Source organism: Trichomonas vaginalis, chromosome V (genome assembly GCF_026262505.1).
Source record: "Trichomonas vaginalis G3 chromosome V, whole genome shotgun sequence".
In the NCBI taxonomy this organism is placed as follows: Eukaryota; Parabasalia; order Trichomonadida; family Trichomonadidae; genus Trichomonas; species Trichomonas vaginalis.
In genome coordinates, this window is record NC_067207.1 from 25,905,905 (window position 1) to 25,925,656 (window position 19,752).

Sequence of the window (19,752 nt, forward strand, 5' to 3'; positions counted from 1 at the left end):
ATTCTTTAAATCTAGTATGTATGAGAGAGTAAAAGAAATTAGAAATAATTATTTTCATGAATAAAAAATAAACTTTAAAAATTCATGTCTTACATTTTTTGAATAATTTATTTTTTTATTTTGTATGAAATGAACAGCTCAAAATTCGTGACTGTGAATCAATTAATGGATAAACTTTCACCAATTCTCACCCAGGTTAAACAAGTAGACGTTTATTTTGATGATTGCGTACAAAGTTTATTTTATAAAGGTAAGTTTAATATTAAACCTATTGCTTTTGCATTTGATGGTAAATTAATCGAAAATTCAAAAATTTGGGAATTAATTCCGGATATTGAATTTATAACAAATATTAAGGATAAATGGTTTAAACAACAAAACCACCTCACTAAAGTTCTTTGTAGATTAATGATTAAAACTGAGGAAAAAGAATTTAACGGGTTTAAATATCATCCATGTAAAATTTTAGAACTTGGTCACGAAAAACTTCAGAAAAAATTAAACGAAAGACTATCAAAAGATAAAGTTGAAAGAGTAAATAAACTCGCTAAAGGTAATGGTAATGATGAAGATGAATTTGATGAGTTCAACATTGAACTTTAAGAAACTAATGATTATTTGAATTTATGAAATCAATTATTTGATTCATTCTTCCACGTCGATGATCCATACTTATTCGACGACTATTCTCTGTAAGTTAACTGTTATTTATTAATTATACAGCGCTCTCGGACACGCTATCATTGCTGGTGAACAGTTTTGTGGATCGGCAACGATCCTTCTATTAACACAAGGTTTTTACAAAACAAATCCATTTGGATTGACCACTCGGCACTTGCCCTGACGGGATCTGACCGTTGTGGTACACGTTTACATGCCATAACTACTGATAACGTGAAAGGCTTTTCCCCTTTTAAGGAGAAATGATTTACCGAACGTTTAATGTAGTTCAAAAAGGAATCCCGTGCCTTAGATATTATACATCTAATGACATGAGATCATCAAAAAATTATACCCAGTTATGACAGGTAAAACTGCTCAAAACTGAGGTAAAATAACTGCGAAAGTAATAATCTAAGAACGTGTAGTGATAATTCTATATAATTATCAAAAAAAATTCTGGCATTGAAAAAATCTTGTGTTCGCCACTCCCATTTGCAGGCAACTGGTTCTGGGAATGTATGCACTTCCGAATTGCTTTAACCGGCCTGAGCCCGAGCAAATTTGTAATTTGTTCCGGCATCAGTTAGAAGTGCGGGCTAGTTTAATTAACTAATAAGTATGCAAGACTGTGACATCGGAAATCTATGTGGGAAAGAGATGTGCATTCTTTTTTTTACTTTTTTTTAATTATTTTTTTTTAAGAATGAATGAACTTGTGGATGTAAAGTTTTTTCAAACTTGTCTGATTAATCTGAAGCTAAGATCTTAAGTTTGAGCAATTAATTTAATTGGCACAAGTTCAAATTCTGAAATTTCTTGTAAAAACTTACTAATTTTAATAAATTAGTTGTGATTAATCTTCTGGTTAACGAGTACTCCAGTTGAGTTCGATCTTCATGCTAAAAAAAAACGAGTTTCGTTCTGATTTGTTTAGCTTATCATTCCTCAACTCTTCAAATTCTGAAATTTTGAACTAGATGGGTAAGAAAACTGTTTTTACTGATTTGTTTTACTGTTCACTTTGAGAAAATTTTCATGAAATTTTAGATTTTCAAACTCTATTTTAAAAATTGTTTTAAAATGCTGATATAATGCATAATTTATTTATCCAATCAATTCTTAAATATTTAAATATTCTCATGGTTAAGGATGTCGTTTTCTCCCCCCGGGGTTGATTGCGTCCCCCAAGTGGGGGACGCTGGGGGACAAAAATTGAGAAGTCATTAATGAAGTTCAAATATTATAATATACACAACACCTGGTTAATATTTAAAATACATTTATCTAGTTTTTGTTGAAATTTCTTGCATTTTCAGAGATTTGATATTTAATTTTTCTTAAATTTTAGCTCTATGAGCTTTGTAATGACATATTTTTATTTTTTATTAAATGTAATATATTAATCAATAATAAATTCAGGAAAATAAATTTTCCCAAATCCCCTACGGGGGACGCGACCAAATATACATTCAATTTTGAAGGTCCCCCAATCCCCCATGGGGGACTGGGGGACAAAAAGTGACGCTCTATGAAGAGTCGATGAAAGGCCAGGAAGGGGTATGTTGTTTCTATTCCAGAATTCAAATCCGATTTCCTGTTATTGGTGCTTTCAGCATGAATATTTACATAATTTAATTTTTGAATCAGATGAAAAACTATAGCGAATAGTAAATATCAGTATAATTTATTAAGATTTATAAAAATAATACATAATTAATGCATAAATTATAAATTGCATTTTTCAAAAATGGCTTAGATATATCATTTTCATTAAAATATGAACAGTCTAAGCCATTGTTAAAGAGTTATCCATTTATCAGACACAATATTAAATTAATTCCATACATTTATAATTTTTGACACTTTACATGTTCCCCAGAGTTCGAAAATTATTTGGTCGAGTCCCCAAATGTCCCCAAGCGACATCCTTAATTTATCTGAGAGAAGTCTGACAATTGCATCTTTTGGTCTTTCTTAAGGCTTCACTAACATGACAAAAAATATTCAAAATATTAAAAAATATGAAAAATATGCTCTAGAATATATATTAATACTAGTCTATCATTTTCAGAAAAAGCACGTTATAACTCATGTTAATGGAAGAAGGCTTTTTTTGGGTGGGTCAATAAATATTAAAAATAATGATAAATATAGCATTGATGTACATCATAGAATATATATCTCAAGGGACTTTAATTTTTGTCATGTTAGTGAAGCCTTAAGGGTGGCTTCCGACCAAATTGTCACTTTTTACCCCAAGTGAGAAAATTTCGTAATTTATAACCAAGTTTTTTAAAATCTATATTTAATAAAGATTCTATTTTTCTTATTAAATTTCAAAAATGAAGGGGTTCGGAATCGTCCACAAATTGCCGAAAGGGTTTTTGCCAGTTTTGAATCCGCTTATTTTTATCGACCAAAATTATAATAAATATAATTTTCGATAAGTATTCTACCCAAATGATTCTTCAAAAAATTATTTTTTCGGATTTTATTCCGTAAAAAAACGTTACAGAAAACGCCTATAAAATTTCGAATTTTCCCTAAAAAATTCAGTGCAGGTCGATTTAAGAGATTTTTCAAAAATAATCATATCAGTAGATAGGGTATAATATAGAGGAGCTTTATGAATAACTCAAAATCCGGGAAACTCAATATTCAACGAGAAAAACGCTTAACGAATCTCACTTTTGGTGTAAACATCACAAAAAATTGAGAGAGCTTTCTGGTCGGAAGCCTCCCTGAAAGCAACTATAATTGAACATAAAAAGTGACGTTTTTTCCACATCTCTTGACAACACAGTTTTTTTTTGCTCAAAAATTTCTCCTGAAATAACTAAAATATCCTACTTAAATGACAGATCATTTGCATCTGGTTTGACTAGTCAAATAGCAACTCTTTTGTATTTGGATAACTAGGCAATGTGAAATCAAAACCAAATTTTTTGACTTGTTTTCATAAGACAAATCATTTTTTTTAATAGTTAATGTTTCAACAACCAGATTTTATCCAACGCAAAATAGATGAAATTACTAAATTTATCGACTCAGGAATTCCAGTCCTACTTATTGGACCTACTGGGTGCGGTAAAACAACTATTGCAGAAAAAATTTTTGAAAATCGTGGTGACTATTTGAAATTTAACTTCAGTTCAGAGACAACAATTGATCAACTCCTCGGAAATCTATCTCTTGATAAAGATTCCAATCCAAAATTCGATTATGGAATGTATTCTTTTGCTTATAAAGAAGGTATGCCTCTTATACTTGATGAATTCAATCTCGCTCATGAAGATGTTCTACAGTGTATTGAATCTTCGTTAGATACTGAGGAATTATTTGTTGATGATCCAGATTTAAATAATTCCCCAATCAAAATGCATGAAAATTTCAAGTTAATAGCTACACAAAACGATTCTGATAGTGCTTTTGCATCAATGCGTAATAAACTTACATCAAAACTCACATCTCACTTCCAGGTTATTGAATTTAATAATTTTGATGATGACGAACTAACTGCTCTATGTTCTAAATTCAATAAAAACATTTCAACAGACGAAATCGAAAAAGTTATTGATTTTCATTATTCATGTTCCTCAGTTAGCAACAAAGACTACAATTTTACAATCAGAAACCTTAAGATGGCGCTTTTATCTACAGATGGCCCTCAAAATTTATATCGTTCTTTATTTTATTATTATCAATCACTTCTTGGGCTTGAAAAATCAAATATTATTGCCGACAAACTTAACGAATGCAATATACATCCAAGTAACGAACCAGAACTCGATGTTTACCAACTTTTTGAGCAAAAACAAATTCGAAATGTATGGAAAAACGATGTTTTAACGAACACCCTTCGCAAAATTCACTTCTTTATGGATAACAATCAACCAATTCTCATTGTTGGCCCAGACGGATCCGGAAAAACCCAAATTGCAAAATGGGCGACAAAATTATTTAAACAATGTGATGCTTACTTCATGATTTGCCATCCAGAGATGACAACATCAGATATTGTTGGCTGCTACACGACATCCAACAAAACAATCGCTGAATGGAAGGACGGACCTATCGTAAAAGCAGCAAAAGAAGGTCGCGCACTGATTATTGACCAACTTGAGAATGCTTCTCCACAAGTCATCGAGAGAATTAACCCTATTCTCGATGCTTATTCAAATGTATTATTAAATAAGAGAACAGGATCACATAATTCTACACGTTTCAGCGTAACAGAGTGTTTCGAAGGTCTTGAAGTCGAAATTACTGATCATTTCCAGATCATTGCCACTGTTACAAAGAATCAATTAAAGAATTTGTCTCCTGCATTGAAAAATCGATTCACAATTATAGAAATTGATTCCCAAATTGATCCTTCTAATGCACAGGAACAAGTTAAAGAACTTATTAATGCATTATTGGAAACAAAACAAGGAAATCAAATTTCTTTCTCAGAAAATCTCATTAACGAAATCATAAAAATAGATGGTATCTCTAATATATCAAAGATTGTTAATGGATTACGTATAATCTGTACAAAATATCCTAATTTCAACTCAGATTCCGCACAACGTGCAATTTTTAATGCTTTAAAGGAAATTTACATCGACCACAAGACACCAGAATTGCATGAATCAATCAGAGAAGTCATTATTAGTAAAATAACAGGACCAACAACAGGTTTTTATTTCAAAAATTCTCCTGAACTTGAAAACATTGTTTCATTGATTATTTTGATGCAAAACATTGGCCAACACATTGTTCTTCAGAGTGGAACAGGTTTCGGAAAGACATCAGCAGCTGTTTCATTGGCAAAAGGATTGAATTTCAATGCTTTTAAAGTGTCTTTCAACGCAGAAACAAAATTGTCAGATTTGATAGGAAACATCACAATTTCTCGTGGAAAAAGTGACAATTCAAAAGGACAATTACTAAAAGCAATCAAAGAAGGAGGTTTCTTCATAGCAGATGAAGCAAATCTCGCAGAAATCAATGTACTTCAATCCCTTATCATAGCACTAGAACAAAAACCAGGAGAATCAATAGAAATTCCATCAGAAGGAACAACAAAAATTCATGAAAAATACTTTTTCATCGTTTGTCAGAACGATAACACGATGTTTGGTCGAAAGCCATTACCACAAGTACTTCTTAAACGTGTTGTTTGCTTTGATTATCCATTCCCTATCAACTCCATCAAAGAAGTTATCAAAGAAATCACTTCTGAATACAATTTGTCAATGTTAAACAATGTTTTGACAAATTTTGTCATAAATATTAACAGAAAATTCCAAGAGAATGACAAAATCCGTCCATGGTCATTTAGAGAAGTTAGAAGGTTCTGTCGAAGAGTTAGTTATTCTGAGACTATTGAGTTCCTCCAAAACAATGATGAATGGAATAAAATATCTGCTGCACCTTCTGCAATGATGCATGCATTATTTATGTCGTGGATGATGTGTCCTGATCCAGAAAAATCAATTAAAACAATTTGTCAAGTTGTTGGAGAATCATTTGGATATACAGACATCGATAATTTGGTTCAAATATTATCTACAAATGCATATCCAAAAGATAATTATGTAATCAAAGGTATTCTTAGAATTAAATCTGTTGTTAACTTTGAAAATTCCAAAAGAGTTCCTAAATCAATTTCATCATTTTGGAATGCAGTTTTCTTGGCTTCTTTAGTTCCTCCAACTGATCCTTTATTAATTGTTGGAGAATCATCATTCAAGACATTTTTGGCAAATTCAATAACAGTTGATCCAAGCCAAGTAACATTAGGAAGTGAAACAACAACAGCTTCTTTAATTGGCCAAGTTTCTTATGTAAGACAGCAGACATATGAAAGAACAATGCTTGATTTACTCCATACAATTATGATTTCAAATGAAAAATTATATCCGAAATTCACAGATTTCAAGAAGAATTTTGTAAGAAACAAAGAAAATTTAGATAAATTAGTTGAATTCACAAAACAAATTGATGTTCCTTATCTCAAGAAATCAATTGATTACATAACAAAACAATTAATTGCTGATGAACCAGATCAATCCACTGTTAATCCTGCAATAAGTAATTACACAACAGTCTTCAAACCTGGATTGATTACTCATTATCTTTTCAGACAATCTCCTATAATCATCAAGAACTTTTCAAAACCGCCAACATCTGTTATTGAAAGATTCAATGAATTATTGTCAATAGAACCAGAATTAACATTAACTGAAGATTACACGAACACAATTACTCCACCAAATGATAAAACAATCAAGATAAATCCTGATGCTAAAAATAGATTTAGAATAATTGCTTTGAGTTCTTTGAATGATTATAACAGAATTTCTGAAGCCATGAAATCAAGATTTAACATCATTTCTATCGAACCATATACTGTTGAAGAGAAACAGACAATCACAGGTTTGTCTAATAAATATGTTAAAGATCCTAATTTCCATATGCATAAGTTGATTTTGATGCAATCAATCATTGATCAAATCAAAACAATTCACACAAACATTTCTAATTCTCATGAAGAAATTCCTAGGGAAGAATTAGAAAAACTTGCTGCAAAAATCTTAGGAGCAGAAGAAAATGAAGAAATAGAAAACTCCACAGATAATGAATTCCAAACACCTTTGAAAGTAGATGATGGATACTTGAAATCTGATAATCCTTATATTCTTTCTTATTCAGCTCCTTACGCTGATCCAACAAAAACAAACATTGTTTTCACAAGAACAACACAAACAATGTGCGATAGAATCTTCACAGCATTGTCATTAGATATTCCAATCATTATTCAAGGACCAACAGGTACTTGCAAGTCAATGCTTGCTGATTATGTTGCGAATTTGATGAAAGATTTCACAAACAATAACCACGTGATTAAAATCCAGTTGTCCAGATCAACAACTGTTGAAGATTTGTTTGGAAGAAATTCAATCAAAGTTGATATCAATGGAAACAAGACTTTTGATTATATTCCAACAGAACTCTTCAAAGCTGCAAGTGAATCAAGTCATAGATCATTAATCATCATTGAAGAGTTGAATCTTGCATCTCCAAGTTTAATTGATGCTTTATCTAGTTTATTCGATAACAACCCTGAAACAAAGATTATGAAGACAAACGGAGAATCAGAAAAGAAAGGAAGATTTTCCATAATTGGTATTGCTTCAGGAAATGTTCCTCCTGCTCTTAAGAAATCAGCAATTTTCTTCAGAAGAGATGAATACGCTGTACACGAAATGAGAGCTGTTTGTGAATCGATCTTAAAGAAGAGCCATTATGTTGAAAATCTTGTTAAATACTTTGAAACAAAGAATCCACGCAACTGTCAATTATATTCACAATTAGAAGATGTATTTAAAGACAGCCACAATGCTTTGCTTCAAGAAATCTCTTCCAAAGATTCAAAGAACAAACAAGAATGGAGCAGTATTGAAATTGCTCATGAATCAGTTGGATCAACATTAAAAGTTGGAAGAGATCTCGAAATACAAGTATCAACAACAACAAGAGAAAGTAATTTCGATTTTAGAATGCAAAAACAACTCATGACTTTGACACCAAGTGAACAGAAATTATTTGTCTGTTTGGCAGCGAATAAAATCAAAAGATATCCATTGATTGTTACAGGAGGAACAGCATCAGGAAAGACATATACAGTCAGATTGTTTGCACAAGCAATCAACAAGAAGTTGATTGTTATTCCTGTCAATGCTGATACATCAATTTCAACAATCACAGGATCATATAAACCATCAAAATACGTCAGCAAACAAAACATTCAGAAGATAATAAACAAGCTTTCAGAAGATCCTGCGTTTAATGAACTTTCTAGAATGTTGTTAGAAACAGCAAAGAGCCACATCGAAGTTAGCGAACTCAAAGATTTTGCCTCAGATATCGATACAATTCTTAAAGAATCGAATGATAGAAACACAATCAAAATCGGCGAAGAAGCCAAAACAATTATTTCAACAGCCGCGCATTTGATCAACAACATAGAATACGCAGAATCCGGTCTTATTACAGCCATGAAGAATGGATATTGGGTTTTATTCGATGGCGTTGAATCATGTCCTTCAAATATATTGGAAAGAATCATTACATTGCTTGATTTCGAACCATCCTTGAATTTATATGAAGTTGATGAAGGAATTACTTATTCCACTAAATCACAAAACCTGATCCATGATGATTTCAGAATCATTATCACATACAATGATGTAGGAACACATAAAAAGACTCCTCTTCCACAAACAATACTTTCAAGATGTGCTATTCTAAGAATGGATCCAATTGACATTGACCCTCGAACAGTTGCAGAAATATCATTGTTCAATGTTCCAGATGTCGATTATATATTAGCTGACCAAAATGTAATTGACAAAATCGAACTAGTTACAAGAATTGGTAATTGCCATTGCTATATTCGCAATCAACAACTTGAAGAGAATCCAAATGGATCAAGTTACGAAATTACAGGAAGATCAATCTTAAGAATTTGCAAATTACTTAATTATTTCTGCAACATTTCTAGAAATGGAGAAGTTGATTACAATCAAATCAAAAGAGCTTTGACAATTACTTATAATAAGAATTTCAATGAAATAGATAATGATGAGAATCAACTCAATCAATCTATTTATAGTTCGTTCCTTCAAGATCCTGATAAAGATTTCATCACAAATTTGACACAATTGTACTACAAACAAGTCATTGATAGAAATAAATTGAATGGATTAATTGAAGAAAGAGTTCGCAGCGATCAACCAATTATTAATGTATTTTATGTAATTGAACGCGCATTGTTTGAAGATATCTTTAATCTCGTGGATTTCTTGAATGAATTGGTAAAAGATTTCAAGTCAGTGACAAAACAAAATTGGCTCATTGATTACGTTTACTTGCAGAGATTGACTGATATCGTGGAAAGACTTACTGAACTCAAGGATGAAACTAAAGATGACATCAAAAGTTTGACACTTACTAATAGTTTAAGATCAAAGGATCCAAAATTGAAAGAGATTCTTGCAGAGTTTTCATTCCTTTGTCAAACATATCCTACTTACGAAGGCATAACTTTACCTGCACAATTTGCTTCTGAAAGATTTGTTTTGGATTCTATTTCAAATGAAATCAAAATCAATGTTTTCAGATATCCAAATTTATATTTCAATTTTCCAAAAATAAAGAAATTTCTCAATTCTTTGATGGAATATTCAAACACATATTCGAAGCTTACATAATATGCTATGAAAACCAAAACCTAGAGTTACTTAAATTACTTAATAAGTTGACATCAATGATATTTAAGAAAGATTTAATGCCATCAAGAACAGTAGAAATATTTGATTTAGTTAACTCTTTCAAAGATTCATCGAATGAACTTTATAGCATTGATCTATTGGTCAAATCATTCAAACAATACGATTTCGGATTACCAAAAGGATTCTTGGAAATCTTGAGAAGCCTTCAAGATGAATACAACAAAAAAAACATCAATTCCGAAGATGAAAGGAAATGGTTTAACTTGAAGGAAATACATCGTGATTTATCAAGTTTGTTTGATTTAACAGAAAAAATTGGTTGGGTTCCTGTTGACATCGATCAAGAGGAAGTAATCAAACAAGCGAAGTCAATAAGTACTGTTTCTTATGATAAATTTGCTTCTTATGTTACAAAGACTGATCCTAATAACAACGATCAAACAGATTGGTTTAAAGCATTAATGGATTTCTCATATGATATGCATCATTACGACAATCTTTTGAATCCAAGAAGTTGCATTTCAAGTCTATTAGCATTGCACAATCGTGGTTACAAAGTAGGAGATATATTAAAGTTGTATAACGGTATTTCATTCACTATGAATATAACTGATTCAAATGCTTTACTTTTTGATATCTTCGACAAATATTTGACCGCAATGTATGATGCTGATAAGAAATTACTTAATGTTGATAACAGTTTACTTAATGTTAATAATCTAATTGCAAAGGTTAACAGCTATATCAACCAAAAAGAACATCCTAGTTCTAATTGGTATGATTTCATTGTTAATAACAATAAGAAATATGATATCAATTTGCCAATAAGAATTCCTTATTTCCCAGAAAGAAGCTTACTTAAAATTTGTTCGAAGATTTATAATTTCAATTTCAGAACAGTCAAAGAATTGAAGAATTATATGAAAGAACCTCATGAAAGAAACCAATACTATGAAAACATGATTGCAAAGGCTACATCATATAATTATGACATTTCTGATATCCTTCCATTTGAAACTAAGAAAGAAATTGTATCATATGTTGATGAATTTCCAGCACAAGGCTTATTCTTGATTAGAAACACAGATTTCTACAAACTCCTTGACAAATCAAAGAAAGAATTAACATATGGTACATTCATGATCAGAATTGTTTCTTCTTTCAAACAAATCGTTTTCGAAACAGATAAATTCACATACGAGATGAAAGAATCTATAAATAATTCAATCCAAAAATTGTTGTCAGAAAAAGAAAACAAGAAATCAATCATTGTTTCACTGGCTTTGTCAAATCCACCCTATTGTTTCAAGAAATTCTTCACTTGTTTGTTGCATGACTCTATTGTTCAAGCTGCAACATATAAAACAGATGATCAATATGTCAGACAAACAAACATGTTTATTGGAGATTACCTATTGCATTGCTTGAAACAATACGGTCCTTTGACAAAAGAAAAATGGGATTCATTTATTGGCGAACAGACATTTTGTCTATTGAATCCAATTGGTGAATACATTAATTTCTCCATGAGAAATCTCAATCAAAAAGTTTCCGAATTGATTGAAACTAAAATTAAATCCGAAAAAGTTATGAAAGGAAGAGAAAAAGAAATCAAAGAATTACTTCCACAGCTTGAAAAAGCAATGATGATTGATGATCCAATGAGGTTCATGAATCAGTTTAAACCAGAAAACGACACCAAAGATGTTATCGATGCCTACGAACAATATTCAATCTGTATTAAATCCATTTTGAATGAAATGACAGAATTCAATTGGAATTCGAATTTAGAACAAATTAAATTATATCCAAACACACAGGAATTATATAAGTTCTTAAATAGATTAGATTCAAATACTTCAACAAATTTCCAGGATGAAATCGGAGTTATTTATATCCATAATTGGAAAAGTAATACAATTTCTTTCAGAAATAAAAACAATCCAGATATCGGAGTTACATATTCTATCAAACCAAATACAGATACATTTATGGTTGTTCCTAATAAATTCATCAAAGATCTTCAACTTTCAGATCCTTTGAGATTGTTTACAATCAAAATTTCTAAATTTGCAAATAAGGACACAGAAATTTCTTTGGATATGTTATTCTATGTATGGAATAAATTCGATAAAATAATAAAAAGGAATCCAAAGGCATTGGATAATTATCGTGATGCGGAATCACCAGTAATTTTTGTATCAAATGATAAAGAATACACATTTAATGACCTTTCAGAATTTATCACAAACAAACAATCAGGTGTTTGCTATTTAGATGAATTTAGAAACAAATTTACTAATCCTCAATACAAAATGAATCCAAATATGCTTCCATCTAATACAAAAAGTGTTTTAAATTACCTTGAAATGAAAATCCAGGATCACGATAGATGTGTAGAGAATCTTAACAACGCTCTTGATAATATTGCCAATTTCCCATCAAAGAGATTCATACCACCTTCAGCATCAGATAATAAACCAAATCCAAATTTGAGAATGGCACAAAAAATCAAAGTTGACTTCACTCAAGCTGATAATTCTGTTTTTAACATGGCAGCTATTAATGTTCAAGGCGAATCTGTCATTCCTACATTTAGTTCCATCAAAGCTGATGTTCCTGGCATATTAAGAGGAATCCAAACAACTCCAATTTGTATTCCTGTTTATGTATTTGGAAATGTTTCAAATGTTACTATCGAATTCCATCCAACATCACAAGAAACACCAATTCCAACATATGAAGTTAAAGAGTCACAGATTAATTTAATCTTCCCAATAAATGACATAATACAAGACATTACTTTCACCGGAACAATGGATATCGGCACTAAAACAATTGATTACGAAGTCAGTGCTCATTTCATTGACTCTTATGTTTTCATTGATTCTCCTGGAAACAAATTCATCAATGGAAATGATGGAATTACTTTCGATAAAGATTTTATTGCAGAAGATAATATCACTATTCTCCCAACAATTCCTGGCGAAGCAAATCCAAGACAAACAATTTTAGTCGAAAATGTCAATTGCCAATTACCAGAATCTCCTATTCAGTTGAAAGATAACGACAAAACAATTGTTTTCCAAAAGTCTTTTAAAGATTATTTAATCAAAGGCATTACTCTCAATTTATATCATACTCCATTGGAAAATTCTCAAGTCAAAATCAATACTCCTGTTTTTGCATGTAATAGAAAGGTTTTCTTCAACTCTTTATCCCCGCCTTACCAAATTATATCAGAGAAGAAGGAAATAGAGATTGGATACACATATAACAAATACTTTTTCATTGTTTCTTACTTCATGAGATATAAAGAAGAACCAAAGATTAAGATTAAAGGCTCAGACAACGTCAGTCTCATTAATCAGAAGAATACTCCATATTTAACAAGTCATGAAGCTTCTTACATTATTGAAGTTGATATAAAGTCAATTGCACATAATCGAAATGAAAAATCAATGCTTGAAATAAGTATTGATGGTCAACAATTCCAATGGAGTGAAGAAATCAAATTGAAAGTAATTTCTCCGTTAAGAGGAAATTATCTCTCATTTGGAACATGCAATTGCTATTGTAATGATATAAGTTATTCATTATGTTACAACGATCAAATTCTTCCTCATGCTTTTTATGCCAATGAAGGATTTGGAACAATTCTGACTACAAATGAAATCAGAGCTCTATCGATTTTAGATAAGAAACCAGAAATTTCTGGATTCAAAAAGGAGTTAAAGGATATGAACTTATTAGTTTTCGTCTCTGATAGGAAGAATTCATTAGATCTATGGATTCCTGCTTCTATTCCTGAACTAGGTAAAATTTCAGCATTGATTAAAGAAATGTCAGAAAATGATCTGAGATATCTTCTCGCAAAGTTGGAACAATTCTTTGGAAAAGAAGAAATTAACACCATTCTCAACAAGGTCAAGAATTTCCCAAGAGAACAAGATAGAACACTGTCAATTAGAGAGTTCATTGTTAAAACAATGAAGAATAAATTCGACAAACTCATAAAAGATGATTTCCAATTAACAATTGATGATTCATTTAACATTAAAGATGTAAATAACAATAGAAATATCAATGTTAATATGACTCCTTTGATGAATCAAAAATTATCAAATGAAAAGGAATTGAAGAACATGACTCCGAAATTTGTTTCAGACCAAAACACAACAATTGTCACTGAATTCAAATCAGACAGTTTACAAAAATTAACTTTTGACACAAGAATTATCAATTTACAACAAAAACAGGAAATGCTACAAGAAATTAACAGGAAATTAGAAGAAACAAATGAACCAAAATTGGAATTGATCATGATACCAAACAACGAAGAATTTGACCAGGAAAAAATCTTCTTTAAGAATTTAACATCTGCAAAAGCAATTTACGAGAAAATTTCACAGATTCTTTATAGATGCAGAAAATTCATTTTAATTATGTCAAATTACAAAGATTATACAAAAGGATTCCCTGCATCTAATGCAGAAGAAGAGATCAGATCATTGGCCGCATTCTATGACTGGTCAAGTAATAAGGATACACTCAGAACAACTCCATTTTTGACTCAATGCATTGAATTCAATCACAATTTCATTTCACTTTTCAAAATTTTGACTAAGTCTGGTTGTCAGATTCAAAATCTTGAAATTAAAGAGAGTGATGATGAAAACAGTGATCATATCCAATATATTGTAAAGCCAACACAACCATTGATTTCTGTTGAAGAGTTCAAGAAAGAATGGAGAAGGATCACAAAGAAACTAGTTTTTAACACCAAATCTATAACACTTCCTCAAACAATTTATCAAGAAAAGAAACAGAAACAGAAAAATCAAGAACAATTCAATGTTGGCTCTAACGCATCAGTGATTCCAAGGAAGGAATTTACTAATCAAATCGGATTAAACTCACAACAAGGAAGAGGAACAGTCAAAGATGAAGATGCTTACAAATATATGATTGACAACATTGACAAACAACAAAAATATGCCGATGATTTGGAAAGTAGACCAGGTTTAGGAATTGCTGAAATCGATGATATTCCTGAAGAAAATGAACTGCCAATCGACAAATTCATTGATTATGCAACAGAAACCACTTTTAACATTGTTAATTATGCAAATAAAGTCCAAATAAACACAAATTCTCAGATTGTTTTGTTGCTTGATATCAAATCAATTACACCTGAAGAAATCAAGCGTGATAATCTCTTGTATTTCGTTGCTTTCGCAATGGCATGTTCTCACCTTGGTCTTGATTTCAGACTTGCTGTTTTCGCAGACAGAGAATTCCAATACTTGGAAATCAAGAAATTATCTGAAAAACTCCAGAGAAAACATCTGCAAGTTGCACTTGAAACTTTCGATACAAAGAGATTATCATCAGATCCATTCATTGCAATTCGAAAGATCATTAACAAAGACGTGAAATCATCCTACAGTTTCTTCGTCTTCTCAGATGGAAACCTATTGAACACAACAACAATATCATGGCCAAGATGGGACAAAAACACAAATTCAACAATTACTTGGTTCATCCAACCTCCTGAAGAATACAAAGTTCCAATCGTAAATCAATACATAAAACTCACTGAGGAATACGACAACATGTTCTATCAAACAAACACAGTTCAAGAAGCGGATTCGACAAATGCGAGAAATACATTGTAGCTTTCTTCAAAGGTTTCAGTAAAGAAAACTTAGAAAACAAAGAAAAATCTATTACAATGACTTTGTCTGAAAACAAGATCAATGTCACTTGCTCCTTCAAATCTATTAAATGCACTGATAATCAATTTGTTTGTGTATCAGAAAATCTCCAGACATCGATGGCAAGAATCTGTGAAGTTACAGATACAAATGAATTAGATTACATTCCTCGTTCCAATGACTCAAAATTTGGTTTGGAAGTATTCGAAAGAAACATTACACATAACTTCAACCCTGAAGAAATGTTCATTCCGAACAAAGCAATGCAGTACATTGCATCAGAGAAAGGCAGTGGAATATCAATGCCTGGATTGATCAGATTTATAATAACTGATGGCCAAGACCAGAGATTTAGACTCGAAAAAAGTGCTGGTTACGTACCAAGTTATTCCTTGTTTTTCGTTATTGATTGCGCAGAATCATCATCCGGAATGCTATCAATTAAATCAACTGTACTAACTGTCTTCTCCACAATGATAGCATTCAAAGAATGCAACTCTCCAATCACAGTAATTTTGGCTACATCAACTGGTCCTGTTGCAGTTTGCATCAACAAGAAGAAAGAAGATATTTTCGTTGAAAATTCTCCAGTTTTCACCGAAATATACAGACTTTTAACAACACAGGGCAGGCAAACACAGACTGCATTCAGATTCTCTCAGGCATTGACAGCTGCATACAACATCAGATGCAGACAACAAGAGCAAGAATCAATTCTGATTGCAATCACAAGCGCTCATTTCTATCAGACAGAAATGGAAGCAGTTGGAACATGCATTTCTACTTTACAGTCATTGAAGACATCAACAATAGGTGTTGGAGTAGGAATTTGTCCGAAGAATATCTCGAAAGTTTTCAGTAAATCTGTTTGGTCAGATAATCCTCTGAAAATCTCAGAATGCTTCAACAAATTGTCGAAATTAGATACAAGCGAAGCAATAACAGAAGGAAAAATTACTTTCCCAGTTTTACCAGAAAAAGTTTCACTTCAAGAACTCGATGCACAATTGCATAATAAAGATAACAGAGTCTTCACAAATCTCACTGATAGATTGGAAAAGATCCAAATGTTCGATGCAGCCATTGGTTACTTCATAAACGAGAAAGCAGAACTTGTTAACGTTGCTGCTACACAACAAGGTGCAAACAACAAAAAGTATAAAGGAGATCTCCCAGATGAAGATCTCGGCAGGAATGCAAAATGGCCATACAAAATTCTCATTTGCCAACTCTACGATGCAACAGTAAACCAAGACGGTGCACAAAATGAACAAGAACCAAATCCTCCACCTCAATCTGCTCCAGATCAAATATATCTACCTCAAAATAGAGGCGCTCCTCCACCATTAATCAGAGCTCCTCCACCATTAATCAGAACTCCTAAAGGAAAACAAACTCCACCTAAAGGAAAACAAACTTCACTAAAGGAAAACAAACTTCAACTAAAGGAAAACCAGCCCCACCTAAAGGAAATCAATTTATAGATAGAACTGTTACATATGAAACTTTGAATGATCAAAAGGGAATTATCGAGCGTTTAAGAAACCTTGGCTTCACTGTCAAAGTTTCTCAGAATTACTGCAATTGCATTGCGGAAATATTATCAGGGCAATACCACCAAGTTTGGGTTATTTGCTCAAATGGCCAAGAGGCAAAACCATCAGATGCTCCAGTTGATCCAGATATTAAGAAGGCTGCTGATCAAATCAGAGGAGATACAAGTGATTTCTCACACGCTTACCAGTTTGTCGAAACAGTTGAACAGTTCAGGATGAAAGGAGGTGGTGTTTCATTCTGGGCTGATCAAGGATTCACCTTCGAATTGGACTATTATTTGGAACATCTCAAGTTGTACGACTGCGATGTACTTGAGCAAAACTCAGACAAAGTCAAAGAACCAGTTAAACTTAGATTCGATGGTCAAGATCCAGTCAGAGGACAAACTCTTAATAGAAAAACACCAGCAACTTTCCAAAAGAAGTCATTTGATTCAGAAGATTGCAAGCAGATTGCAAATTATAGATACTATCTTTACGGATACAACGTTCTAGAGTTGAAAGAAGGAACAACAATTGCAGGAGCTAAAATCCCTGATGGCATGAATTATGAAGAAATCTGTGAGTACATCAAACCATTTAGACCTTTCTCTCTCAGTTCCGATGAAGGATTAGTTTCTGGTTGTTATTATATCGCTCCAAAATATTCCAATGAAGGCGACATAATCATTGATGGCGCAGCATCTCGACTCTTCAAAGAACTCAACTTGGAAGGTGTAAAGAGATTGGTTAGAAACATGGCTGTTTGCCTTGTCAACAAATGGAGAACTATCGCAGAGACAGGTCACTATCAGGATATGCAACCTATTTCTGGTATTGAATTACCTCCAATTCCTAAAGATGAACCTGTTCCAATGAGACATTTCAAACCAATTGATTTAGTTTTCATATATGATGCAACTAAGTCAACAGAAAAATCAGAGATTTGATTAAGTTCCAAATTAAAAATGCCATCGAATGGTTCAAAGCAAAGAAATCCGATGTCAAAATTGCGCTTATTGCATTCAGAGACTTGATTTACGCAAAGAAATTGAACAAGAGTATTAACAAGAATGATACCGAATACATTAATTTCCTCTCTATTGATGGAGTCGATGAATTGGTCAGTGAAATAGAGTACATCCCCTGCCAAGGAGGAATGGGAGATGGCCCTGAAGATTGGAACTCGGCATTCAAGGCGTACTTTAAGCTAGATTTCAGAAAAGAAGCCTCACAAATCATTTTCTTCATCACAGATAATGGAGCTCATCATCCTGAATTCCATTCCCACCCTGATAATGAAATTGCTGCAAAACTATTTGCTGAAGGTAAATCGAATTTCCAAACTGATGATGAGAAATACTCAATTGATGATTTCATTGGACCTAACGAAATATTGACTCAGAAAGATCAATTAGAAGTATACATTAAACAATTGGCCAAACAAAATCCATTATGGATATTATGCCCATTTGGATATCATGCATTCTATCCAATGGAAAAACTCTACAGGAAATTAAAAAATAATAATCCAAGTACAAATTGCATCAATATCACGTTTAAGGGTTACTGTCCAAAGAAAAGATTGGAACATTTGAACAAAGATTTTTATAAAATCATTGATATCGAAAGTGATGCAACATCTAGAAATTCTAGAACTGATCTACTGGAGAATTTGTCCCCACAAGACTTAGGTAAGATCTTCGAGGAAATCTTTACTCAAACGAAATTATTCATTGAAAAGGCAACTATGTTTTAAATAAAATGTATATTATTTTTTGTTTATAAATGCTTTTTTTACTTCATATCAAAATTGTTCTGCCTTATAATCTAAAACTTAAATATTCAATTTTAAATTTCATTTCCTGAAGCAGATATGTAACTAAACATATTCTATAATATTCAATATATAGTAAAAATAATAAGAATTTCTTCATATCAATTTGATGCTTTAAAAAATTCATAAATTTGATTTTTATTTAAATGACAAATATGTCAATTAAAAAGAATAAATTTTTTCAAGATAGTGAATCATCATAACAAAGAAATTTACAAATTTTATCTCAAAGATATGTGAAGAAGGACTTTGGAAAGAAGAAACTCTCTAAAATTCTGAATTTTGTTGAGAAAATAATGTACTTCAAGTAGATTCTAAAAAGGGAGATTGAGCATTTATCAAAATCATTAAAAAAGATGTTATTTGTAACAAAAAAGTTGCATATGATCCCCTCTTAATGAAGTTATCATAACTTGTCCTTTGATTTAACTTTTTTAATGCAATTATGATAACGAATCAGGGGTGTTATAGACCGAAAATAGATTTTTTCGGTTTTCTCTTCAAATAATTGAAAGAATGATACTATTATAGGTTTATTATATTATATAGCATATAATCATGCTATAGCCGAAAATTATAAGTTTTGAGAAGATTGAATATAACACAAATAAATTTGAATGTAAGTTAAATTGCTTGTTGTTTTTAATAGCTATTTAATGAGAAATCCAATATTGCAAAATTCAAATTGAATGATTGAAAGAACAGAAAAAGTCATTCTT

The 19,752-nt window shown here is 31.6% G+C and overlaps 3 protein-coding genes and 1 pseudogene across 4 annotated transcripts, besides 4 other annotated features; all 4 read left to right on the forward strand.

Moving 5' to 3' along the window:
- Positions 1-2,641: 2,641 nt before the first annotated feature.
- Positions 2,642-2,663: a mobile genetic element.
- Positions 2,643-2,881: a mobile genetic element.
- A 4-nt stretch (positions 2,882-2,885) lies between these two features.
- Positions 2,886-3,405: a mobile genetic element.
- Positions 3,406-3,650: 245 nt separating this feature from the next.
- On the forward strand, positions 3,651-4,668 carry TVAGG3_0403620 (nuclear chaperone required for maturation and nuclear export of pre-60s ribosome subunits; the record flags this gene model as incomplete). Its single annotated transcript, XM_001304069.2, has 1 exon — positions 3,651-4,668. A coding segment is annotated over one exon (1,018 nt), but the record flags the coding sequence as incomplete, so codon positions are not given.
- Positions 4,669-8,369: 3,701 nt separating this feature from the next.
- Positions 8,370-9,923, forward strand: TVAGG3_0403630 (nuclear chaperone required for maturation and nuclear export of pre-60s ribosome subunits; the record flags this gene model as incomplete). The annotated part of the gene is made up of 1 exon (XM_051232841.1): positions 8,370-9,923. One exon carries the CDS (start codon positions 8,370-8,372, stop codon positions 9,921-9,923), a length of 1,554 nt encoding a protein of 517 aa, XP_051102571.1.
- A 5,857-nt stretch (positions 9,924-15,780) lies between these two features.
- TVAGG3_0403640 (nuclear chaperone required for maturation and nuclear export of pre-60s ribosome subunits) lies at positions 15,781-17,145 on the forward strand (the record flags this gene model as incomplete). The annotated part of the gene is made up of 1 exon (XM_051232842.1): positions 15,781-17,145. The coding sequence occupies one exon, from the start codon at positions 15,781-15,783 to the stop codon at positions 17,143-17,145; it is 1,365 nt and encodes a 454-aa protein (XP_051102572.1).
- Positions 17,146-17,168: 23 nt separating this feature from the next.
- On the forward strand, positions 17,169-18,955 carry TVAGG3_0403650 (annotated as a pseudogene). The gene has a single exon. A coding segment is annotated over exon 1 (1,787 nt).
- A 543-nt stretch (positions 18,956-19,498) lies between these two features.
- Positions 19,499-19,752: part of a mobile genetic element that runs on past the window's edge.